At 40.9% G+C, this 26,697-nt stretch overlaps 1 protein-coding gene across 2 annotated transcripts in view; it reads left to right on the plus strand.

Moving 5' to 3' along the window:
- Positions 1 to 985: 985 nt before the first annotated feature.
- ATP9A (ATPase phospholipid transporting 9A (putative)) overlaps positions 986 to 26,697 on the plus strand; it is a 103,666-nt gene continuing 77,954 nt past the window's right edge. The window contains exons 1-4 of one of the 2 annotated variants that reach the window (XM_032804035.2): positions 986 to 1,157; positions 15,827 to 15,971; positions 18,174 to 18,287; positions 24,412 to 24,520. In XM_032804035.2, coding sequence (XP_032659926.1) covers positions 1,090 to 1,157; positions 15,827 to 15,971; positions 18,174 to 18,287; positions 24,412 to 24,520 — 436 coding nt within the window. In that variant the 5' untranslated portion in view covers positions 986 to 1,089. Of the gene's footprint in view, positions 1,158 to 12,782; positions 12,880 to 15,826; positions 15,972 to 18,173; positions 18,288 to 24,411; positions 24,521 to 26,697 lie in introns of those variants that run through there. The other variant, XM_032804036.2, reaches the window with a different exon arrangement.

Here is a 26,697-nt window from a genome sequence, read left to right on the forward strand (position 1 = left end):
ATGGTGAAGCATTGCAATGGGTTACCTGTGGGGGGGGGGCGGGGGTGGAATCTCCTTCTTTAGGCCTGGTCTACACTGGGGGATGGGGGGATCGATCTAAGATATGCAACTTCAGCTACACTGATCTGGTGGGTAGTGTAGATGTACCCTTAGAGGTTTTTAAGGTCAGGCTTGATAAAGCCCTGGCTACGATGATTTAGGTGGGGACTGGTCCTTCAAGCAGTGGGTTGGACTAGATGACCTCCTGAGGTCCCTTCCAACCCTGAAAGTCTATGATTCTCTGACCAGAGGTGTATAGGCAGGTGCAGCACATGGAGTGCAGTGTCCAGTGGATGTGGTTTAGGAGTTCAATGATCAGTAGATGGGGTATAGGGGTGTGTTGTTGAGCAGGTGTAGTTTTGGGGTGCAGTATTAAGCAGATGGGGGTTTTGGGTGCAGTGGACAGTAGATGAGTTGGGGGTGCAGTATCGAGCAGCTGGCGTGTAGGGGTGGAGTGCCAGTAGATGGTTTGGGGGTGCAGTGTCGAGTGGCTGGCATGTAGGGGTGCAGTGCCAGTAGATGGGTTTGGGGTGCAGTGTCCATCAGCTGGTGTGTAGGGGTGCAGTGCCAGTAGATGGGTTGGGGGTGCAGTGTCGAGTGGCTGACATGCAGGGGTGCAGTGTCCATCAGCTGGTGTGTAGGGGTGAAGTGCCAATAGATGGATTGGGGGTGCAGTGTCGAGCGGCTGGCATGTAGGGATGCAGTGCCAGTGAATGGGTTGGGGGTGCAGTGTCCACTGGCTGGCGTGCAGAGGTGTAGTGCTAGTAGATGGGTTGGGGGTGCAGTGTCCACCGGCTGGCATGTAAGGGTGCAGTGCCAGTAGTTCAGCTGGACGAGATGCAGATGGGGTGCAGCGCCCAGCGGAGGGGGCCTGAGCCAGGCTGGTGTGAGTGGCAGGCGGCGAGCGGGCACGTTACCTGCGTGCTGGAAGCCCAGCCCAGCCCGGCCCCCCTCCCCGACGATGTCAGACCGCGGAGAGGCCGAGCCGAGGCGCTGCTGGGAAGCCGATCCCACTCCACTCCTTCCCGGCTGCGCCCAGCCGCCGCGGCCATGAGCGATAACATCCCTCTGCAGCCCGTCAGGCAGAAGAAGCGGATGGACAGCAAGCACCGGAGCGGGTGAGCTCGGGCTCCGCAGCGGGCGCTTCCCTCCGATCCCGGCTCTGCCGCGCCTCCCCAAAACCCCTCCCTATTCCCGGCTTCGCTCTCCCCGGTGGCCGGCGGGCTGGGCTGCTGCCCCGCGGTTGCAGGGGACTGCGCCCCTCTTGGGCCCTGGCCTGTGCCTGGGGGCTCATGTATCCGCTGGGCTCCGGCTGGGGCTGGGCAGCCAGCCCCGCCCTGGAACCGGCTCCCCAGTCCGCTCCCGGGGGAAGGGTGGGGGTTGCCCTCCTCCTCCCTGGGGTGGGGAGAGAAGCCGGCTGAGGAGTCCCGGCAGCGCAGGGGGGCCCGGCTCTCTCGCCATGCGGCTGGCTGGGGCGCAGGGGGCCCAGTTCGCTTTGTTTGGTCCAGCAGGGCCCTGTCCCCCTGCAGCAGCACAACCCGCCCAGAAAAGGGGCCACCGCGGGCTCTGGCATTAGGGGATCCCCTCTCCTTTGGGAAGGGGTGATTGTACTGGGAAAAGCTCCCGTCTTTGGGAGGGGACCTAGGAGGGTCGTTGGCCTCGCAGGAGCCCCCTGGGAGGCTGAGAGCTGGTGGTGGAAGGGTGGCATTACTAAGGGACAAATCTAGGTCTCCTCTCTCGCCCGGGGCTGCCTGGCCACTGTCCCGTAAGGCGGCGGCCGCAGCAGCGTTCCGGCAGGAGCTGACAGGTTGTTCCTGACGCCATTGTCGGTGACACACCCAGCGCTGCAATCCCAGCCCAGCAAAACTGCAAGACAAGGCAGGATCCTGCCACGGCAACATTGTTACGCTAAAATAATAGGCCCTGCTTCCCGGTGCAGGCGGCGAGCCCTGCTGGCTTCGAAGCCCCCCACCATCTCGTCCTGGGACAGCAGGACCTGTGGTGAAACGAAACAATAGAGACCTCTTGGAGACTCGTATATTGACAAGCTTGAGGAATGAGCCTCAGATGAAGTCACTTGGCACTCGTATTATTGCTGTTATGAAGAGATCAACACACCCAGTTTTTCTTAAACAAATTTAAACGAAGAAATAGCCTGACAGCTTTAAGCCTTAGTGATCAGGAACCAACTGGCAGTGGCCAGATTTTCAGACCTATTGACTTCCTCAGTGGGAGTTCAGCTCCTCTGAAAATCAGCTCGGATGTTTCAGTGGCACTCAGGCACCATGGTGATTGGAATGGCTATGAAAACCTTGGCTGGGTGGCTTGTCAGTAGATTATTTTCGGGGGAGGAGAGCGGGGGCATGCGTATGGCAGAGCCATTTGAATACAAATTTTCATTTAATGTATTTATCATTTAACATTTGATCAGACTCATTGTCCTGCTTAGCTCAGTGTTGGCTGATTGCAGGTTGTTGCTTCGCTGAGTGGGGTTTTATTAATGACAATACACTTGTTTTCTGGAAGAGAAATATATATATAACTTTATAACAGAGGGTTCTATCTACTCACAAATTTTACTATTTTAATTATATTGGTATAGCTAAAGCGGTACAACAGCTGATGATGTATTGATTGTATTAATATAGAGGTGGGTTATACTGGTATAGTTATTCCCATGCAGGTAAGAGAATAAGCTGTACCAGTGCTTTATACCAATGTAACTGTGCCCGCACTAGGGTTTGTACTGATATAACTAGTTCAGTTAAAAAAAAAAATCATAACCCTAACTGAAAACATTATACTAGTACAAAATGTGTGTATAGATTAGGAATCCAAACTTGCTGACTGGAAACTAATGTGACAAATTGTGATCAATTACCATCTTGTTATATTTTTGGTTAGCAATTGTGATTTGAATTCTTTTTAACTGAAGCTATTGAGCAACCTACAATGTTCTGTTGATGGATAAGGTTTCTGTTGTGTAACTGATAATATGTTGATTTAATAACATGAAGTTGGCCTGGACGCTGAGGACTAGACTGTGGAACATGTGTTCTATATAGCAGTCATGGTAGTAATCTGGTACGACAGTTCCTGGGTTGGCCACTGCTTAAAGTTCAGTTATGAGATAAAGGATCACCTGTATGAGGGGCTTAAGGTATTCCTCAATGCTCCTTAGCTGATTTGCTTTCTTAGAGGTCTCCATGATCTGCACAGGTCTCTCTTGTGCATTCTGTTGTGGTGTGCCTGATGTAACCTAAGCACTAGCCCTCTGTCACTGGCTAGGGAGCTCTAATTTGGAGGCAGTATTTCCTGTGCTAGCAAGAACTTGACAGCTTGCTCTTGTGATGCTGCATTGATTGTAGTGGTTTGAGATTCTGTGACTTTTTTTTTTTTTTATACAAGTCCTGATCTCTCTCTTTTTTTTAAAGACAGTCACACTCCAGAGAAGTGACTTATTTACAATGATTTTCAGTCTTATCTTTCGTCAAACAGCCTGTGATATGTCAGTTATTTAATCAATATATCCGGTGCATTGTCATAGTACCTAAGCAAAGCAAAGAGGCCCCTTTCCCCCCAAAATATTATAAGTCTAAAGAGAGACTAACCAGTCAGAAGTATCAGTCATCCATCTCAAGCCCCCTGGCACGAAAGGATCCATATCCAGCTAGTTAGAGGGGTACAGGGAGAAAATGGTAGCAGGTGCAGAATGGAGTCCTGGCCCATGACTGGGTGTTCTATGTAGTATTGCAATGCAAATAATAATTAATAATATACAGCCCTCTCAAAAAAGTGATTTCCAGGCTAACTCCTGGAAGACACTACCTTGTAATATGGTTTTGATTACTGTTTAGATTGTAAGAGACTCTTTGCGGCATTCGTTATATGTGTGTACAGTGCCTAGCACAATGAGGTCCACATCTCTGATTGGAGTCTATATGTGCTACTGTAATATAAATAAATAATAATAATTGACCAGTGGTCCCTTCTGACCTTAAAATCTCTGACCCTAACGTAACAGTAGACCTCTTAAATTGAATGTAACTGCTGAGAAAGCACATAAGGCAAGAGGAGATTGTTCATATACTCAGAGACCTAAATGAATGACTTCATATACTAATTCAAAGAGCTAGAACTGTTTAAAATACTTGCAGCCAGTGTAGGACAAATCCATGTTACTGATCTTCCTCCTTCTAACAAGGAAACGGGCACGTTCCATCTCAGTTTCAGCCTCCAGATTCATTTCAAGGGGGAAACAGCGAGGAACTCATTACAGTACCATTACTGAGATGTGACAAAGGAAAGGATGGTTGTGGTCCATGTCAAGAAGAAACAAGTGTTTTAATAAGTTGGTAATGGTAATAGCCATTCTTGGCCATAGCCACAACATTGATCCCCATGTCTGCAGTCAAGGGTGACTTCTGAATTCTGCAACTGAATAATGGACATGTTTTTCACAATTTACTTGTCATCGTGGTCTGGTCGTGACTGAGTTATACAGTTAATCTCACCCAAATAAAAATGCCAATTTAGCCACAACATCCTGATAACCACTTGCTGTAGTCTATAATCTGTCAGTTCGAAAAGAGACATGTATTGAGTAATCTCAAAATGCTGATGGTGTCACAGCCCATACCTCTCTAGGGACTTCTGGGGATTATGTATTCTGACATAAAAAGCTGTGGTTTGATTTCTTGTTATGGGCAGTACCCAAATATGCCAAGCATATCAAAGAACATATGCAAAGTCTTGATCTGTACCCTGAGCACCTTCTAATCTAAGGCCCTATTCCTGCTATGTAGATCATGCAGGAAGACTGCTGTGCCTATGTGGAGGCAGGGACTGTTTTTTGTTTTGCATTTGTACAGCACCTAGCACAGTGGGATCCTGCTCCATGACTCTGGCTCCTAGGTAGTGTGGTAATGAAAGTAATAAATAATAATCAATGTGATGCAGCAAGTGAGGAAAACCAAAGAATAATTGGAAATGGGATGAGGAAGAACAAGGATTCCAGTAATAAGTCACATGGTTTCTCTGTTATGTATGTATTGAGTTACATCTGAATGGTTCCATTAAACTGGTAAATTAGCTCAACAGGGAGGGATTGGAGTGAATAGATGAACAAATGATTTTTGGCCCCTATCCTGCATCTGACAGTATGAGCAAACCTCTGCATCTGTGTAGAGCTGCATTGATTTCAAAGGGGCTACAAACAAGTATGGTGTTTCTCTCATGCAAAGTCAAGTGTAGGATTGGGGCCTTTATTTAATGAGTGCCTGCCTTCATTGAGGCACTTAGCCCTGCTGCACAGCCAATTACAATGCAATAGACTTTGAAACAATAAAAAACATTCTAAATAATATGGATCAGTTTAAAAAGTCAGGAGAATCTAATGGCAAAGTGGTGGTATCCTCTGAAAAGTACTCCCCAAAATGTTTCCATGGGTATCTCTCAATGACCTCTGTATAAATTTTAATCTATTGACAATGAATTTTTTTTTGTGGCTATTACTGCAAACTTAGCCTGATCTCTGCAAATCAAGATGGTGTCTTTCTGCCTCTTGCCTCATCACCAGTAATAAAGATTTGGTAACCAGAGTTTAGGCCCCTGACAGACCCTCGCAAGCACAGAGGTCCACTTGTGTGGAGCCTCTCTTACTTCATCAGTGCTTTGTGCAGGCATAAGGGTCTGAACTGCATATTTCTAACGGCAGGATCCAGGGCTGGCACCAGCAGAGCAAGCAGGTGCTTGGGGCAGCCAACACAAAAGGGTGGCATGTCTGGGTCTTCGGTGGCAATTCAGTGATAGGTCCCTCGATCCCTCTTGGAGGGAAGGACTTGCCTCCGAAGAATGAGGAGCTGGTAGAGCAGGTAGAGGTGGCACCGATTGCGGCTTTTTTTTTTCTTCACCCTTTGGGGCAGCAAAAATGCTGGAGCCAGCCCTGGCAGGATCCGAACCATAGATAACAGTCGTGCTGATTATGCATGTGGCAGAGTAGCACCCAGCTCACTGTTCTATAGCTGTGCTGACTGCGATCCTAAAAAAAACTTAGTCCAGGGCCCAGTTCTGCTATTGGGTATGCATGAATGGATGCCTGTACTGATAGAGCCTATCTGAAATTGGATCCACATGGATCCTTTTGCAAGATAAAAGGGCCTCAGTCAACAAAGGCAGTAGATGCAACTCAAAGTTGCAAATGATGTCAACAGGTTGAATGAGATTTTTACATAACTTTTCTGACACTTTGAAGTCGTAACTGTTGTGATAAAGTATGGATGTTGTAGAAACCTATAACTTGGGTTAATGCTCTTAGTAATTTTTGACCCAAATCGTGTTTGATTGGAATATAGAACAACTTGTTTTCATACTCTATGAAAGTTTTCATTTTAATGTTTTTGTATCTTATTTAAAAAAGGAAGTAATTGAAAAAATCAGTAAAATTTTTATTTTGGAGTAAAGTGCTTTTAGGTAATGACTATATACATCAATGACTGCTACTGTGATACTGCAGGTGTTCATCAATATTAGTAGAATAGAGTATAAAGTAGAAAATATAATATAATTTAAATAACAGTAGTAGCTAATGGTAGTGTTTTTAGTTCCATTTGAAAAAAGTAGAAACACTCAAGATATTTCTAACTTTAGCAGTTGATGATTCATTTATGTGGAAAGACTCTTTAAATGTTGATTTTGTTATTCTAGCTTAGAATAATACTTAGATTATTGAATTTTGAAATGTGTTAACTAATCCTAACTACATCTCCACGATAGGGGTAGTGTAATAGGTGGGTACCCATTCAAAAAGTGTCCAGTGTTTTCTTGGTTTTAAAAAAGCAATTTGAATGTATTAATGATTTCACAGGAATAGTAAAATATTTTCCAACATCCTCGTCCAGCATTGCCATTCCCTTCTCTCCCCCCGAAAACAAAGACAACAACAAACCATCTAAACCAAACAAAAACCTGTCCCAAGGAAAAGAAATCCATTGGTCTTCCTGGTAAACTTGCATCTCTCTCCTACACAATCACTTTCTTAAAGATTTATTTCCCTAACACGAATCCTGTTAAAAAAAATGACCATGCATTGGTTGATTATGCAAGCTGTTTGAGGTTTTGTATTTAGGGTCTATGTACAGTTCTTTAAGGAAAACAAATGACTTATCCTGGAAAAAGTTGAAAACTCCACCTTTAAGGGATGACTTTTTGATTGACTTCTCAATAACCTACAAGGAAAAGTCAAGAGCAAACTTTCAATAATATGACAGATTGTTCCTGGTTCCAGTTGATCAGCGTCATCAAATGCATTTTGAGAGGTTAAGATAATTCAGTTTCCAAAGGGGAAGAAAGAAAACACTAAAGAGGCTTCCTGTAGTTTTTCTGTGTTGAGCTCCTCGCTAACAATCTTTCCACACCTCCTTTCACTTAAGCAGTTATCCTGTGATTTGTCTAAATTTTATTATTAACTCTTGAAGACGCGGACCTAGCCTCGATCTGCTAAAACACCAACTGCTGTTATAACAGTTCATTAATAATTATTATGCCTAGCAAAAGACTAGCCCATATATGTGAGTGCAGGATGTTAAAGCAGAAATAATGAGTTTTAGAATTTATCTTCAGTGAACAAAATATAAGATTTCAGTGAGGACTTTAAAGAATGTTAAATGTAGTTGGATATCTTCCTAAGAAGCTAAATATTTGCCTTTAGGAATGGCCATAAAAGTCTACACCACAGAAATATCTGCTTTTCTACTATAAGTTCCATTACAAATTTGTCAAATGGGTGGACATACTGCACCTGCATAAATGATGTGTGGAGATGAACTGTTGCCATTCAGCATTCCTGGGGATGTTTAGTTTGGTTTGTAGGTTTCTGCTCTCTACCTAGTCAACAAAATTGTCCAGATTGCTTTGTTGTTTTGTGGGACAACAGGAAAAAACAAGGTCAGGGAAGTGGATGCGTGTTAAGTTCCAGCTGTAGTGGTTTGACTATAAGCTTTCATTACAAAAAGCTCTTTAAGGGATTGTCTTGAACATACAGGTGATAAAGGTCAAAGTTTGTATTCCTGGCATCGTTAGCTATATTTTTAAACCTATCTGTGGAAATACCCTGCCACATGCTTTCTTTGTTTAACTTTACATTTTCTGGAGAAGGCTGGATGTAATGTGATTCTGAAACTTGCTGACTGACTTTTCCGGTTAGTCCATTAAACCATCAACTGCAACCTGTGGATTTGTATTATTGCCGACTGGAGTAACATGTCTGTTTTTTGTTTTGTTACTGCTTTCTTTAAATTGGATAAAAAGACTTTGTTACAGAACTGCATAGGTCAGACTCTGCCCTTTTTATTATAAGGTTCTGTAGATAATAGGAAAGTACAAACAACGTATAAATAGATATCCAGGACTATGTTTGACCACTTAAAAATGTTCTCAAATAGAAGAGAAAACATAATAAGGAATCTCTTGTAAATTCCCTGCAAATGTGTTGGAAATCAAATGTATTGTAAGTAGCAATAATTCTTCTTTACTTGGACAATATTATATGTATCACTTTCAGAATCCAGATAAGCAAGAAGTCTCTTTTCTAGAGTTTAAATACATGTTGAACTTTCTTTCCCCTGTATGTAACGAAGTTGTGGGATCTTTCATTTGCTAGAAGTTACAGAAATTGCAAATGAATTATTAAAAGTTAACATAATTAACTGTTATTCAATACTTGCATTTGTAGTGAAGTACTGTTCTAATAGCAACACTCGCGTTTGTGGTGAGGATATTATGTGAGATGATAGACTTGTTTACAAAATGTGCTCTCACTTTCAGTTTAGCACCTTTAGTGAAATCATGGTCCTTTACCCTCTTTTCCTTTGGTAGCGCTGACAGTGGTAGGGTCTACTTCTTAAGTTTTAGTCTGGCCCTGATCCAGCAAAGCATTCAAGCCCGTGCTTAACTTTAAGCACTTAAGTTGCCATATTAAAATATATGAGACAATTCACATTCTTAAATGATTTGCTGGATCAGGATATTGAGCTTTAACTATGGTCAAATCTGTCTTGTTACTAAAATCTTGTTAGGTGTTCTATATACTCAGTAATTTATAAGTTCATAGTGATTTGAAGAAACTGAGCGCTGTTTAAAATGTGTATATTTATCCCAACATAGAGCACTCCCTTTTATAAGAACGTTCAAGCCACTGTTGTATTTTAGCATCATTCATGTGTTATTTTCTGTTGTATTTCTGAAGAAATGTATCAGTGATTCTATTTATACTTTTAAAGTTTTAGAAGTTAGTTTTGCATCATTTTAAATAATCTTTGGAACATGTTGGTGAATTATAATAAGCCAAGAAGATATTAGAAGATCTATGTTAAAATATTTGGTCCCCCTTTTAGCCGTATCTCCTCAAGTAACTATAAAGATATGTAGCTCTTTGTTTCTTTTATTTCAGTAAAGTCACCTAAAGAGGCTCAACCTGAAAGAGAAGCAGAAGTAACTTTGGTTTCAGATATGTGATTAGTGGGAATCTGTCATCGTGAAGCAGGTTGTGGGGATAAACTGATCACTGTAAATGCATGTTCCTCTATTTTAGAACTTCACCCTGAAGGTCATTCGAAATACAGCAGTTAAAATGAGTAAATTTGGCTAACTTTATGTTCTTCTCTCATTGAGATTTGAGAAAACAATCCTCCTATTCATAATATATTTCCCTTTTGACACCTCTCTGAGCACCAGCATTTTCATGAATTTACCGGTATTTCTTAAATAGCACTAGTATAGGTTAAAGGAAAAACATTGACTTAAATCACAGCACTGTCTGAATTTGTTTCTAAGTCTACAAGCAACACCTATAAGAACCATAATTGAAAGGAATTAGATTTAAAAAAAATCTATTTTTAAGTTTAATTCGTAAACTTGACCACAATTTTTGTGAGGTCAGTTTAATTGTTTTGCCTTGTATAGTCAATTTCCCATAGTTTTTTGTGTCTATCTTTCAGTTGGTGGGGAGAGAGAAAGGAGGTGTGGAAGACGGGATAATCTTTTAAAACACAAGAAAGTGTGATTGTCAAACTGCAAAAATTAGCAGGGAGATTCAGATGCAAGGGTGGTACCGGAAACTACTTTTAACTCTCTTTTGAAATTGGATAGATTTTGAATTATTATGAATCACATTTATTATGGTGATACCTAAAGACCAGTCAAAAATGTGCTAGGCATTGTACAAACACAGAGTAACACACAGTGTCACTTCCTAAAAGTAATCAAATGTAAATAACCTGGATGAAAGCTCATATTAAAAATCAAAGACCGTCATAGATACTTGAAGGTTAAAAGATGTTGTAGATAATTTTATTCCAATAAGTTGAGATATATGTTCATTGCTTTAATCACTCAAGTTACTAACATTTCAAGCTGTATTTATTTCTATTAAATTTTCCAGAATTCTCGTACATTTTCCTCTAGTAAATGAACAAATAGTTTGCAGGTGAGCAGCAGATGCTAACTGGTGAGGCTGTGATAAAGCTGACCTGTATATTGTTATAGGCTGAAAAAGGTGATGAACCCATAATTTAGACGTAGTGTGTTTTTACAGAAATGTGACAACCAGTGCTGGGATCCAGTGTTTTAGGTGAAGGCATTTCACCCTTCTCTTCTACCAAAACTACTATTCTTTAATCATGACCACCTGTAATTCTATAGAGAGAAGCTATAAGTCTTTCACCTTTAGGAGCAGTACTAGTGTACTCTGCAGTACTGTGTAGTATGAGACAAGATTTTTGTTTGATTCTATGCTTTCTCAGTATGGAGGTTTTTGCAAAACTTTATAGTTATAGTGATCATTTTTATTATTTTTTTTCTTTTGAGATTGTAAGCTCTTTGGGGTAGGGACTGTCACTGTATGTTTGTACAGCACCTAGCACAATGGGGCTCTGAGCTTATTGATGCCCGTAGGCTATACCACAACACACACAAATTATCTTTCTGATGTTTCACTTACTGCTTCTTAGTGAAATGCAATCACATCAGAATAGTGATCTGATTATGTGGGAAATCATTTTGCACTGGTCTAAAGAGAGTGAGAAAATGCCTCTTATAAAAGTTTAATCTATTTAGATGTCAATGAAATACTTTGTTAGACTACCTTTTCCTTGCTAGCTTCTGTAAACCAACTAGATTTTCGAGCTTTTTGGATTCTGAAAGCATTTTCTTAGCAGATTAGATTTTTTTTTTCTGTGTTTATTTGCAGATGGGGGGGGTGGAATGCATGAAAGCTAATACTTTTTTGTATAAAACCACCTTTGTAGCAGTGTATGATGTGCTCTATTCACCATGCTGTTTCCTGTTCTGCAATATGTATATAGAGAGTTTACCTGCGGAAAGCATTGACTACTTCCTTAAATGGAAATTTACTTGCTTTATTTCTGATCAGTCAGATACACAGTTACCCAAATTGTTTGAGCAGATGACTGTTATAATTTAAGGCGGACATCTTTATATTGTTATCTAATGTAGTGAATCGGATATGCATTTCTATCTGATCTCCAAGGCTTTCTGTTGTAAGCTTGCATCTGATACTGCGCTGCATTTCAAATGTCAATGAAATCTAATACAAATCCTTTTGCTATAAGAAGGGGAAAAAAGATTAGCTCTTATTTCAAGCAGTGACAGGAGGAAACTTGAGGAAAAACAACCTTTGCTGACTTGGAAGGCAACAGCACTGCCATTTTGAAAAAGCGAGAGATTGTTTCCAAGTATGTCCTTTTGTAAGGACAAAGGAGAATGGGAAATTGCTGTATCTTCTAGCAGATACAGAAATAACATGTGAGGAGAAATTAAAAAGACTGGGACTTCTCAGTTTAGAAAAGAGACGAGTAAGGAGGGTATGACAGAAGTCTGTAAAATTATGAATGTTGTGGTGAAGGTGAATAGGGAGTTGTGTTTACCCCTTCACATAACACATGAACCAGGGGTCACCCAATGAAATGAATAGGCAGCAGCTTTAAAACAAACATAAGGAAGTACTTCTTCACACAGCGCACAGTCAACCTGTGGAACTCATTGCCATAGGATGTTGTGAAGGCCAAAAGTATAACTGGGCTTCAGAAAAGAATTAGATAAGTTCACAGTGAATAGGTCCTTCAGTGACTATTAGCCAAGATGGCCAGGGATGCAACCTCATGCTTTGGGTGTCCCTAAACTTCCAACTGCCAGAAGCTGGGTCTGAACGACAGGAATGGATCACTCAATAATTGCCTTCTTTTGTTAATTCCCTCTGAAACATCTGGTGCTGGCCACAGTTGAAAGACAGGATACTGGGATAGATGGACCATTGGTCTGACCCAGTAAAGCCATTTTTATGTTCATCTATTTGTTCTCGTTTTCTTCCATTTCTCCTGTGTATTAGGGCCTTTGTATTTGGGACCCGATTTTTTTGCTAGCTATAATAACTGGGATCAAAGCAGTATAATGCACATCAGGTTGTGTCAGGAGAAGTGCCAAATGATTGTAACTGACTTGTGGATAATGGAATGAGGATTGCTGTGTTGCATTGGATGTTTTAATGACACTGCTGATCCAAACAGAGCCAGGCTTGGGATAGGGTGCAGCCTGCCTTGGACTGATGGGACATGCAATGGATCATTCCTATTATAGGTTTAAAAAGATGTCATAATTATTTGCAGGGGAGGAGACTGGGAGAGCAAATTCTGCAGGATGAGTATGGAATTCCAGATGACCACCAAATCAGCAGGAGAGTGACAGAATTGTTCTGTGTTCATTATGGAGCTGGAGACAGAGGGAACTGTACAAGTTTAGAGCCTGGTCAGGAATCATATGCAAAAGGTGCATAGATTTAATTGAGCATAAACACTGCGGGCTCCAGTGTTTAAGCCATTGCTTTTTCTTAGCAGAATGTGAGTAACCCTCCCATTCTGGATGGGATTCACTTTAGTAATTCAGCAAATATGTGTCTTAGGGTGTGTGCTGCTCAATGATGTCACACCTGTTGATTGTGACACAGTGACAAAGTACAAGCTGATATTGTTCACATTCTGTGGGAGTAAGATGAAGTTTTATACAAATGTGGATTTCAACTGCCTGAAACCATTTTTGGGCAATAGATAGTGAAATTTATTTTCTGAAATTACAGCTGCAATAGCAGACATTGACCTGTGCTGCCAGCACCGTGCCTCTACAGGAGCTTTTTGTGAGGATTGTAAAGAGGACAGAGAGGCCGAATTCCACTCCATGTTTAAACTGTAGGGTGTGGCAGCTACCAGTTGTTCAGAATAACATGCCCAGTCTACAAATAACCATGAAAGATGGAGGTCTTGAGCAGTTTCAGCTATCCATGTGGAAGAAAACTCGCTCAATTCGCCAACTCTAAAGATTTAAAAATCACATCAGGCTCCCAGAATCATCAGTGTCTGAAAATCAAGAGGGTTTTAAAAGGAATGATTTGGGGGTTCTTTTTATTTTCCTTCAGGTTTCTGAGCCTTCAGGGAACACTCAGGTCACATTTTCTGTCTTTAGTCTGCCACAAGCAGGGCTAAAAGAAAGGAAAAAAAGAAAGATGTAATCTGACCTCTTGGGAATCTTGTGGCTTTGAGAGAAAACATCAAATATCAGAAGAGTTGGTGACACTAATTACTTTCAAAAGCCAAGAATATAGATTTCTGGAAGTTGATGTCCTAACATACTTTGAAGGAGATTTAACTTGTGTACAGTATAAATCCGAAAGATGACATGCATTCCATTTTCTGATTCTGGCAAATGTATCTCATTAGATTTAGTTGATTTCAGCTATAGCAAGATCAGGCCGTGGTCTTTTTATTATTCATGATAGGGCCAAAATTGCAGATACTCATGTTTTGCAAGTAGGTGATATAGAAACATCCCCATATACTGTAGCATGGCTAGTATTTTATAGTCAATACTTCAAATACATCTACATTACAGTAGAGGGTGTCCTATAGTCACAGTATCAGTTTTAAACACATTATGCTGAAATTTGTGGCTTTCAGGATTTCTCTGTGGCTTCTGCTAAAGGACAGGAGAAATGTCACCTAGTCTTAATGTTAGCTCCAGAAAAGGGAGAAGAGAAGATTAATGGACTACAGCTGGAAATGTTTATTTCTTGTTTATTTTAGCTAAAATTTAAAGTTGGTGATGGGAGGAGCATAGGTGCGGACTCTGGGTGTTCCAGGGCTGGAGCACCCACAGGAAAAAAATGGTGGGTGCTGAGCACCCACCGGAAGCCACCTCCTTTCCCCTCCCAGCGCCTCACGCCCACTGCAATCGGCTGTTCCATGGTGTACAGGAGGCACTGGGGGTGGGGAGGGGAGAAGAGTGAGGCCGGGTGTGCTGGGGGAGGGGGTGGGAAGAGGAGAGGCAGGTGTGGGAAGAGGCAGGTGGGGACTTGGGGGAAGGTGTGGAGTGGAGACCAGGCCTGGGGCAGAGCTGGGAGTTGAGCAACCCCCGGGCAGATTAGAAAGTTGGTGCCACTGGAAAGGAGAATGCCATCTGGGTAGAAAATCAAAACATGACGGGCTTCCAATTTTGATGGGTTTCTTTTGTGAATGTTTTGGAAGAAATAAAAATATTAATACTCCATACATTTGTTTTTTTGCCAAATATTGTGTTGTGACAGACATTAAAGGGACAAATAAAATTCATATTTGTTTGGATATTTTGTACCCTCTATTGTTAAAAGTATCAGCTAAAGTTACTATCACTTAAAAGGGTTGCAGGGAAGGGAAAAAGTCTGCATCTTTTTTCAGTTTGTTTGCTTTGGACATTTAACATCTTGGATATTTACTTTTCTATAGTCAGTTCACTTCCCCTTTTCTTCATGTGGATCTTCACACAGCACCCATGAAGTAATACAATGAAAAGCAATAACTCTTTTAGCAAAATATAGTCAGGGCAGTTTTGTGCCACTCGGGCCTAGATCCTGCAGTTGGAGCAATGCAGAGAGAGTCCCGGCTACCCCACGTTTCCTTAGTTCCAGAAACTTGTTTTGACAGAAAAGGTCCAAACAGAATCAGAATCCTTCTTTGCTATGTGAGTTCCTTATATCTAAGGCTGCACCAGCCTGTGATTTTTTCATGGTAATATGAGACTCCAGTCCGGGAATGATAGGAGAAAATGAATCTCAAATTAGAATTTCTCCGATCTTTACAATCTAATCTTGGAAGAGATGAGCTAACTCAGTGTGTGGACTTGGGCAAGTCACGTTATCTCTCAATGTTTGTTTCCTCACATCTAAAAAGGGAATAATAACGCATTACCCACATACCCTTCAGGAATGTTAATGAGGATTAACTATTAATGTCTATGCAGTGCTTTAAACATATAAAACACCATAAAAATGCTGTATATCATAACAGTAATATGATTTATATAGGGCCTTATCCATAGCCCAGGGAAATCTTTTCATTAATGGGTTTTGGCTCAGGCCTATAGTGCCTCAAGTGTGCTAGGTACTTTGCAGACCAATAAAGAGTCCAGGGTTCAGCCTCATGGAGCTTACAATCAAAATCCATGGTGAATGGATAGAAGATGGCAAGTGATTTGAACAAGCAGTGATGCTCAGTATGCATCTGTAGTTTTTATGTGGGTTTATTTAGTACTTTTGCTGGGGGACGATATGGGGGGAGAGTCTGTGTTTAAGAAGCTTTGTGGAAGAAATGTGAGTTGTTTTGTTAAGGGAAGGCAGGGAACGTAGGCTGGATCATGGAGGGGGTTAAAATGGAGACTACTTCATAAATTAAATATGTCCTTCCAATAGGTGTTGCGAGTGTATGAGATGCTGCGGAAGAAGAGACCCAAGGCCTCGTACGGTTTGGCTTGGCCATCCAGAAAAACGGGACCAGAGATACCCTCGCAATGTGATCAACAATCAGAAATACAACTTCTTTACATTTCTTCCTGGGGTATGTATGCCCATGAAACTTCATATCTTCGTACCCCTAACACCTTCCTCATTTTCAGTGATTTTTACAACATAGTGAATGCTGAACCTTAAGTCAGAGGAAAGAGCTAATATTCTGTTCCTATAAAGTGGTTAGGAATATGCTTAATACACCTTGTCTAAACTCAGGGCTGTAACCAGAGCAGGGTAGCAGCCCAGGGTGCAAAGCCATCAGGGCAGAAAAATGGGGTGGGCGGGAGGGAATGATAGGGGACGCAAATATGCTTGCTCACGCCTGGCACTAAAATACCTAGTCACAGCACTGCCTAAACGTCACCTTTTGTTGAACGTAAAATTAACTAATAGTTTCTATGGTTGTAGAATAGATGCCATACAAATCTCATATTGCTGTCTCTATGAGTGAAATTCACTCTGGCCCAAAGTTTATGGGGTTTAAGGGAGGGGATGAATGGAATCTGCCCCTGTCACATGGATGGATTTCATTGCAGCCCTTATGCCAATACTTTTGAAGCTCATGGGCTGGAATGGCAGCCAGAGCACATCTATACTGTTACATGGGGTTCTTGGTCCACTGAGTCACACAGGCCCACATAGTCAATCAGTTCTATGGCAGCCTATTAAGGGTTTCTTTCCAAAATTCACAAGCAGAGCAGACATGCTCTGGTGACTTTAAACCAGGGGTTGGCAACCTTTTAGAAGCGGTATGCCGAGTCTTCATTTATTCATTTTAATTTAAGGTTTCACGTTCCAGTAACACATTTTAACGTTTTTAGAAGGTCTCTTTCTATAAGTCTATAATATATAACGAAACTATTGTTGTATGTAAAGTAAATAAGGTTTTTAAAATGTTTAAGAAGCTTCATTTAAAATTAAATTAAAATGCAGAGCCCCCTGGACCGGTGGCCAGGACCCGGGCACTGTGAGTGCTGCTGAAAATCAGTTCATGTGCCACAGGTTACCCCTGCTTTAGACTAATGCCTAGTGTCCAACATGTGTCTCTTAAGCAAGCTCGTTGAGAAACTTCTCCTGGTGCTGGGATACAACTGATCAGATTGCAAATGATCCTTAATGGGTTACCTGGCAGGTTTATTTCTTTTGGGCTATGGATAAGTTATCTCAGTGTAGCACCTGATGAGCTGGTCAGACAACCTGTTCATCAGATTTGACCACCTCCACTCTCACCCTCATGTTATGCTTTTCTCAGATCTGTTTATTCATAGTTCTTCAATGAAGAGTTCTTATGAATGTGCTTGGGCATATGGATTTTTGCAGCAAGTGCTCCTTTGAATATTTGATACTGGTTTGCATGATTAGGCACCTAATTCACCTGGTATGTTTTCTCTTCTCTGATTGGATGATTTCACCTCTATAAATAAGAGGATCACCTGAAAAAATCACTGAGGCGCTGAATCTATTGAGGCTATTCTGCGGATGGAGCACTTTATTTTGGGAGAGACACATGGCAAGTGAGACGCTGATTGGGGCAATTTTTGGATATCTATTTTTGCTCACCTGCTGGCTGTAGTTTGCTGTGGTACACTCTTCCTTGCTGACTGGCACTGCTTCTTGCTGGCTCCAACTACTCCCTGACAATGGCAACAGAGCAGATGGCCCTCCTCCCTATCAGCATCTCTTCTGTGTTGCATCCACAGGCTACCCTCTGGCCACAGAGCCATCACGATGCATGGCCAGATCACGTATGCTCTTTTCTTTCAGCTCACATTGTCATGTTCTGTCATCAGTTTAAAAGGAAAACCACTCCTTGATGAAGCAGAGTTCTGACTAGTGGTGGTTCAATATGCAAGAGTTAGTGGAGCTATTCTCAAAACAGTTCAAGTTGAAACTGCATTTGTTTTAAATATATATTTAGAATATTTTTGTAGGCAAAACATCATGTTGGTTAGACATCCACTATTTACAGTTGCTGTCAGTTTTCTGAGTGGTATTTGTCAAAAGTTTAAAGGTAAAATCATATGTATGTATTAAAAACTAACTACTGCAGAATCTGTTGTACAGCACAACTACATTTGTGTGCATGTTGTTATATTCACTAAGATGACCTTTTGGAAACTATTTCCAGCACTACTTTGCTATCATTATTTAGGATTTAGGAGCTAGCAGAAGTGAATGTCTCTTATCACTAGTTCAATATGCATAACTTTGAGATCGCCATTAACCTCTCCCCTCCTCCTTTTTTTTGTAGGTGCTGTTTAACCAGTTCAAATACTTTTTTAATCTTTACTTCTTACTTCTGGCCTGCTCTCAATTTGTCCCTGAAATGAGGCTTGGTGCACTTTACACGTATTGGGTTCCCTTGGTAGGTAATCTACGGTTTGTTTATTCAAGAAAGTTTCAGTGTTTGAATACAAAATGTCCTTTGTTGTCTTATCTCTCCGATCTAAGTAATTCTGTGTCTCACATGATTTTTTGGCAGCTTATTTTTAGGAAGTCTGCTCTCTAAATGGTCTGAGTGTAGATGTTTATTCTCTCTTTTAAATTAATTTCATAAAGGTATGATAGGACTCTGCTACTTATACCCTCTTCATCTGAGTTAATAGGGGCATAATTCTTTGCCTCTTACACAACTGCTACTAGGCATACTCACCACTGGGGCAAGTGGCCCACTTCTATACTCAGAAAAAGTGAGAGAATAAATGACGAGCAAAGTAAACATCTTCCTGGCCACTGTAAGTATTGGTCACAGCTGCTAAGTTATTAGAAAGTTAAAGGTGAAGATGGAGGGTTTGTGTCAGAGCATTTTGCTTTGGCACAGCATTCCAGAAGAGGGCTGCAAATCAGCAGGATTTCAGAAAAGCTTGTCAGGTGAAGCAAAGGGCCAAAGGGCAGTTTTCAAAAGTGACCTTAATGAATGACCGTGTGTGCAATGAAGGCAAATCATGCAGTCCCGCCAAACAGTTTGATTTATAGCCTTTGGATGGGTCAACGTGCTGATTTTAAAATAGCATATTTTAGTTGCTTAAAATATATATTTTTACGTTTTATTTATTCAAATTTGCTCAGAGCATAGATACTTCTGTCTGAAACCTCTGCACCTCCAATATACACACATACTGATCTGTTGTTTTGCAACCATATATTTCCCCTGAAGTTGGAAGAAGTCAGAAAGCCAAGTTCACTATAGCCTTTGGGAAGAGATGCTAGCTGACTATTTGAGATGGGTTCTCCCGTCTCTCGTTAAAGTTGTTAGGCAGATCTCTAGAGTAAATTGGTCCATCCACGAGGGCTCCATGTGGCTTTATTTCAATTTCAAATCTTCAGGAAGAGTTGAATAACTTCCTTATTACAGAGTTCTCAAATGTTTTCTATATAGCTCTTTTCTGCCTGTCTCTTACCTCTTGGTGTGCATATGAACCAAGCTCCCTTTCTGCTGGGAGTTGCTCAGAGGAACCTTGCCATGCTTCTTTTTCCAGTGGAAGTCAGGATGGTAAGGTGTCAGGAGATGACTTTTTTAACATTTAGGTCCCTGTTTTCAGAGTTGTGTGCATTTGCAGGTATATGTACATATGCATGCCTGGGCAGTCATGACAGATATGCATATCAGATCTCCAGTAAGATGTGCATTTAATTCTAAAACTCTGGACATTGGGTTTTATAGCTGACATCCTTGACTCCATTGACTGTAGAAAGAATGAGGAGTACTGTGGCACCTGAGAGATTAATAGATGTTTTTGAGCATAAGCTTTTGTGGGCTAAAACCCACTTCATCGGATGCATGCCGTGGAAAATACAGTAGGAAGATATATACACCCAGAGAACATGAAAAAATGGGTGTTGCCATACCGACTATAACATGAGTAATCAATTAAGGTGGGCTATTATCAGCAGGAGATTAAAAAAAACACTTCTGTAGTGATAATCAGGATGGCCCATTTCCAACAGTTGACAAGAAGGCGTGAGTAACAGTAGGAGAAAAATTAGCATGGGGAAATAGTGTTTACTTTGTCTAATGACCCATCCACTCCCAGTCTTTATTCAAGCCTAATTTAATGGTGTCCAGTTTGCAAATTAATTCCAATTCTGTAGTTTCTCATTGGAGTCTGTGTTTGAAGTTTTTTTGTTGCAGTATTGTGACTTTGAGGTCTGTAATTGAGTGACCAGGGAGGTTGAAGTGTTCTCCGACTGGTTTTTGAATGTTATAATTCTTGACATCTGGGGCAATAGAAATAAGTGTTTAGGAGCAGACCAGATAAAAGGGGATGGTGATCTTAAAAAAAATAAGGACACAACACTGATTTTTTGGGAGGGCGAAGGGTGGGGAGAAGAGTTAAAAAGGCACAATAAGGAGTGATTGAATGGAATGATAAGATAATTTAAACTACATGGCCAATGCACATAGGAATGCTCTGCACAAGCCAATTGAAGCTACAACAGCCACTTAAAAATCTGTGCAGCTCTATACTTTTTTCCCTTCCACTTCCAGTGAGCAGCCTCTTGCGGGTTTACATCCCTCTCTTGCACATGAGGTCAGCTAGTAGTTAATCACCAAGAAATATCGTATGTTTTCTGCATAGTATTTTAAGTACGTTAACAATTCAGCTTTGATAAACAAATGGCAGAAAACACTTGCATCAAACCTGTGCTGCCATCTGTCTTCACTCAGCAGGGCTGCAAATGAACTGTGGTTATCTGGATCTTCCAACAGGTTTTAGAAATCCTTGGGTGTAGCTTGTTACTTTTAATATAGGAAGCAAAAACATATTTAAAATAACCACAAATCCACAATGATTTTGAAGAGGACACTTTTCGGCTGCTCTTTGGAAATCACTGGTGGTAAAGTTCCTGGAGTAGTGATAGTAAAACATTCTCCCCATTTTCAGCTGAATTGGGAAAAATGATTTCCATTAATTTACCTCAATCTGATAATCCTGTTTGCAAAAGCAAACTGATACCCCAGAAGTAAAGAATATAATGAAGTTGCTAACTAAAACTCTGCTGGTAGTCAGCCCTGTGTCTGATCAAATTCATGTTTTGGCATATGTCATAACAAAGTTACTGTATTTGTCCTGTTTAGGAAACGTGAGTGTGTCACAAACTAGTTTGAACAAGCCCCCCATTTTCCACCCCCCATTCTCCAACAATTTTTTTTTATAAAATCCTATAAGCAATTGTGTTTTGTCTAGGCTAGATGAGCAATTAGGATTCAGCATATGAGCTGCCAGAGAGTAGTATAAGAAAGGTCTTTGTTCATTACTGACTGCTGATACAAGTGTTTTGGTATAGAATGACATACATGATGGCATAGTAAGGCAGCACATGTGGGAATATTTTTGGATGATTATTTGAAATTCAGCTACCCAAACTCTTTAGATTACTGATCTGCAAAGCAAGCTAAAAATAATCAACACAGATTGTTTTTCTTTTTTGTCTGAAAGATCCTGGGAGTTTCTGAAATCATTAAGTGACAGAGAAGCCTTGTCTTTTTTTCCTTGTCAATTACCCAACAGACAAATCTTTGAGTGGCCCAAAGTGAAATGTACTGACCCTAGCCCTTTTGGAATGAAATGCTTCTATCAAAAGATCAACTTGTATATTATTGACTTCCTGGCTTCTGTAATATGAATCTGTTCTATGCCATGTTTACATTATTAAAGCAATTCCAAGCCTTAAGGCAGTGTTTCTCAAACTGGGGTTGCCACTTGTATAGGAAAAGGCGCTGGTGGGCCGGGCCGATTAGCTTACCTGCCCCGTCCGCAGGTCCAGCCTATCACGGCTCCCACTGGCTGCGGTTCGCTGCTGCAAGCCAATGGGGGCTTCTGGAAGGGGCGGCCAGTAAGTCCCTCGGCCCGCATCACTTCCAGCAGCTCTCATTGGCCTGGAGCAGTGAACCATGGCCAGTGGGAGCCGTGATCGGCTGGACCTTCAGACAGGGCAGGTAAACAAACTGGCCAGCCCACCAGGGGCTTTCCCTACACAAGTGGCGACCCCAGTTTGAGAAACACTGCCTTAAGGATGTATTCTCTCTTGATGTAAGAATATAATTCCTGTTAATATTAATGGGCATTATGTATGGAAGGCAATGAGAGACTATCTCAGTAGTTTGTATATTTGACCAACTCTCTTTTCTCCACAGCAAAGCTGGTAAGATTATTTTTTTTGTCAAAACGTTTGGGTTTTTTTGTGAAAAATGGCTTTTATTTTCATTTTGGCGAAAAATATATTGGGAACATTTTAATGGTGGTCACACAATGGAGACTCAAAATTTTCAGTATATTGGGGTTTTGTCATAGAAAAGTAGAAGTTTATGCAGGAAATTTTGAAAACTTTAAAAGAAAATTCTTATAAAAATTAGCATTTTTTGACCAGTTGTTCTCTATTGTACAGGCAGAAAGTTGCCATTAATATTAATTGGCACTGTGTATAATTTGTGGAATTATTAGGATCATTATCATCTATTATTAGAATAGATACCAAAGTGTATTATTTGCTAAATACTCAAGTGTCCTTGAAAAGAGGGCGGGGGTGGGGGGGCTTAAACATGATTTAAAATATCTTAATTAAGCCTCCTGCAGTCTAATAAACAGGAAAGTTTTCAAGCTGAAACTTTCAAAGGAGCTTGAGTTAGGTCCCTTTGAAAATACCCCCTTTAAATAATGCAAATGCATGCAATACTGTCTGCATTTCAAAGCTAATGTCAATTTTTTCCTGCTAATGTGTCCTGTGGTTCTGCACTGATACACATGAACTGTAGTTAAGACACTGCACAATTTTACTACAGTGTTGTATGTTTTAGGTGAGACTGTGTGCACAAAAAACAAACCTATAAGAGTGTCTGAGTTTAATTGCAGAAAATGCTCTCCTTCAGTTTCAGTAAACCAGAGACAGTTTCTTGGTTTGGAAGAAAAAAAAAAAAGGGGAGGAGGGAGAGAACATGTGAAAAGGTTAATTATTGTCAGTGTCAGGTAGTAATATTGTTAGCACTGTATGCCCAAGGTTTTCCAAAGTGATCAGTAATTTTTGGGTGCCTGACTTGAGGTGTCTTGAAGGGGTCTGATTTTCAAAGGGTGGGCGCTCAGCACTTTCTGAAAATCAAGTCCCTTGAAAGATATCTTAAGTTGGGCACCCAAAAATTCATTAACCACATTGGAAATTCTTATCCCATTTGTTTATTTACTCATCAGACCCTTTCCTGCATTATTTATAAATCTGTCTGTGGTTTTGTCTTTTATTGCATGTTTCAACTGTCATGCTTTTAAACAATAAAAAAAAAATGGAATTTGATTGAATACCTAACAGATGCATTGGTTGACAAGATCCCTGCTGCCTGATTACAAGTTTCTGTAATATGAATTTTCACATGAAGTGTAAAGCACTCGCAGCTCTGTTAATTGACATGCCAGATTTAGCAGTGTAGTGAATCAGAGCTGAATAATGTCTAGTATAAAATGAGTTTGTGATACTAGCCCATAGAGGGAGTTGCCTTGTCTGAGCTCTGCTTATTTTTGGAGTTTGGTAATACTAAAAGTATGTATGTTCTCCATGCTGTAAGAAACTGAAATAGTTGCTCATGTCTATAGAAGAGAATGATCTAGGCCCCAATCCTGCCAATGCTTTAGTACTGTGAATAGTCACATTAATTTTGAGGCACTACTCATGGTAATAAAGTTAGGCACTTGTATGTTTGTAGGATCAAATTAGATGAACTATCTTGGATGGTCTTGTGCTTAAGGCACAAGACAAGATCTTGGGAGATTTGGCAATGCAGTGGGTTTCCTTTGTGATCTGGGGCAAACCATGGCAGCCCAGACCCTTCAATGTATTTAGGCATCTAACTCCCTTTGATTTCATTGGGGGTTAACCCATATTTATGCTAGAGTGGCACGACTACAGCTCTGAAGCTTTTCTTCTGTAGACACATAGTACAGATGCTTCCTACATCAGCAGAAAGGGTTTTTTCATCAATGTAGGTAATTCATCTCTCCAAAAGGCAGTAACTAGATCAATGGAAGGATTCTTCCATCAGTCTGGCTGTGTCTGCAGTGGGAGTTAGGTCAACCTAACTACGTCATGCAGTGTGAGAAATTTTTCAAAGCCCTGAGTGACGTAACTAGGTTGACCTAAATTTTAGATGTAGACCAGGTTATGCACCTGAATGCCTCGGTTCCCATCTGTAAAATGGAAATAAAACTTCCCTACCTTACAAGGGTGTTGCGAGGGTAAATTGTTTGTGATGTGCCTGGCAAGCAGCACAGAAAGCCTATAAATAAAATGATATTTTAAAAATGTGAGTGTATTGTTATCTTGCTACCAGGGTTCTGTATAACACTTATCATAATAATAAGCTATAAGAAGTCAGGAAAATAAGACTAAAACATTGAACATAGGCATGGGCATTGGTCAGTATCGTGCATTACACAGATCTGAGACAGATGATGTTTTCTGGCCTCTTACCCATTTAGTTTTTTTCTCCTCCCCCCCTTTAGGGTTTTGTGCTTGCAGTTACCATCATTCGCGAGGCAGTGGAGGAGATCCGTTGTTACACACGCGACAAGGAAGTAAACTCCCAGATCTACAGCAAGCTCACAGCAAGAGGTCAGCTCTTTGGCTCCAGCTCTCTGCCTCTGCCCCACTGTATCCTGTAGCAGACTGCTGGAATAGCAGGAGTTGCAACTCAATCAAATGTTGCTGACAGTCAGAGAAGCAGAGTTCAAGGAGGGCGGGAGTGTTACAGGCAGGCAGGCACGTGGCTTAATGTCCACTTTGTTGCTTTTAGCACTAGAGAGTCATCTGCAGGTCTCAGTAGACTTGCAGATACCTTCTTGCATAACTACAGTTGCAGCTGCCAGTTATTGAACGTTCCCCTAGGAAATAAATCGAGAGCAAATGTGAATGGGCAAGTTATTTCAAGTAACTCCGGGACACACTGTATGCAGAGTGATCAGAATCTCAGTATTCTATTTATAGGGTGTGTGAGGCTGTATTTGGTGCTGTGCAGGCTGAATGGAAAGATGCAGTTTCTTTCCATACATTTAAAATTTGAATTACACACAGACACACCAGTCCAGACAAACATTGGATGTAAGCTGAACTTTCAGGCAGATCAGCTCTTGAAAACTGATAGGCCTAAATCACAGCCCATTGTAAAACCTGTGCCCTGACCTTGTCTTTGTGGTACCATGGCTTGTTAGAGAAAATGGAACCTGGAACTGAATCACCTTGGAGTTTGCTTTTGCAAAATGAAAGCAAAGTGTCCTTGTCCCTCCTCTACTATAGATCCTTTAGTTGCCTAATTATCAGTGAATGGCGTCATAGGCAGTGTCCTTTAAAGGAAGGGAAGTCCCTCAGTGGCCAAGGAGAGGAATGGGGAGATCCAAGTGCAGGAATTAGATTGTAGATGGAATGAAGGCAAAACTGGGCCTTTGGTAGCTATCGTGTGGGGGTTCAAAATTGTATTTTATTCACGAGTAGTCACGCATGAGTCTTTCAATAATACTTTTGCTTTCCAGGAACACTTCCTTGCTTGTCACTTGTGTGGAAGGAAATTGCTCTGCTGTGTGCAGTGAAAGATTTTCACAAACCAAGATCTAATAAGGTTGCTGAAGTAAATATAGCCCACATACAAAATGCACAACTAGCGCATAACCATTAATAACTAAAGAAAGAAAGAAAGCTGCAGATTATTGGTGGTAGTTATTTACTTAAACGTTCTAATAACCTTGTCTTGGCTTAAAAAACTTTGCAGATATCAACTAGTCAAAGGTAGATGCAACAGATGAGAGGGAAAGGGAGCTGGTTCAGCATGGTCTAGGGGAAGTTAGAAGGACACAGTGTAACTAGTTAAGATAATTTACATACACATCCATTATTACCCCAATGCTTTATACATGCACTTGACTATGACATGAAAATTCACCTTACATGTTACCTTAGTTATGACCCTACTATACATACTTAGGAACTCTTTCAACATATGCATCACTAATTATATTCTTCTTATAACTATGTCAAGTGCTGAAAGAGTTCATAAGTGTATATGTCAGCGTTAAGGTGACTGTAACATATAAGGTGACTTCTCAGATGTTAATATTATCTTTAAACCAGATGTGTGAGAACGGGAAATAAAATGTATGTAAGCAATTTCATTATTTCCAGTTAGGTTTTTTTATGCTTAATTTTTTTTAATGGTAACAATGGCTTTACTTTTTGTGGAAGAGTTAAGCAGCCTGAACTCTAATTTTTGTGTCCGTATGAAAGAAATGGAGCCCTGAAAGCATAATGCAGGCTGGGGTGGAAAATACTTTGCACTAAGCTCCTTGGAGGTTGTGTAGAGAAAAGTATGGTGTCATGCTCTCCTCTCTGATGTGTGTAGGAGTAGAACAACAACTCTGGTCTTGCCTATCTTAGGGTATGTCATCTGGGTACGTGCCAAATTCCACTTTCTACCTGGCTCTACTGGCCATGCACTTCCATAACACTTCTGCCACCACCTGACCCTCTTTGCCAGAAAGCTCGCATCTTAGTTTGTTACACACCACTGCTTTGTTGTGAAAAATATTTCATGTTGACATTCAGCTAATATTTTTGAATGTGGTTTTCATGACTGTAACAGAAACATTAAGCAGGGATATTGCTGCTAATTTTTTGTGTATTTTTAATATATTTTGTTTAGCTGCCCCTGCTTTGAACTCTGAGTAGTTCAGACTGTTAAGTCATTTATAAGCCAGAAATAAAATAGACACTAGATCAAAATTTTAATAGACATTTCCAGA

The sequence above is a fragment of the Chelonoidis abingdonii genome, chromosome 14 (assembly GCF_003597395.2).
Source record: "Chelonoidis abingdonii isolate Lonesome George chromosome 14, CheloAbing_2.0, whole genome shotgun sequence".
NCBI classification, from domain to species: Eukaryota; Metazoa; Chordata; order Testudines; family Testudinidae; genus Chelonoidis; species Chelonoidis abingdonii.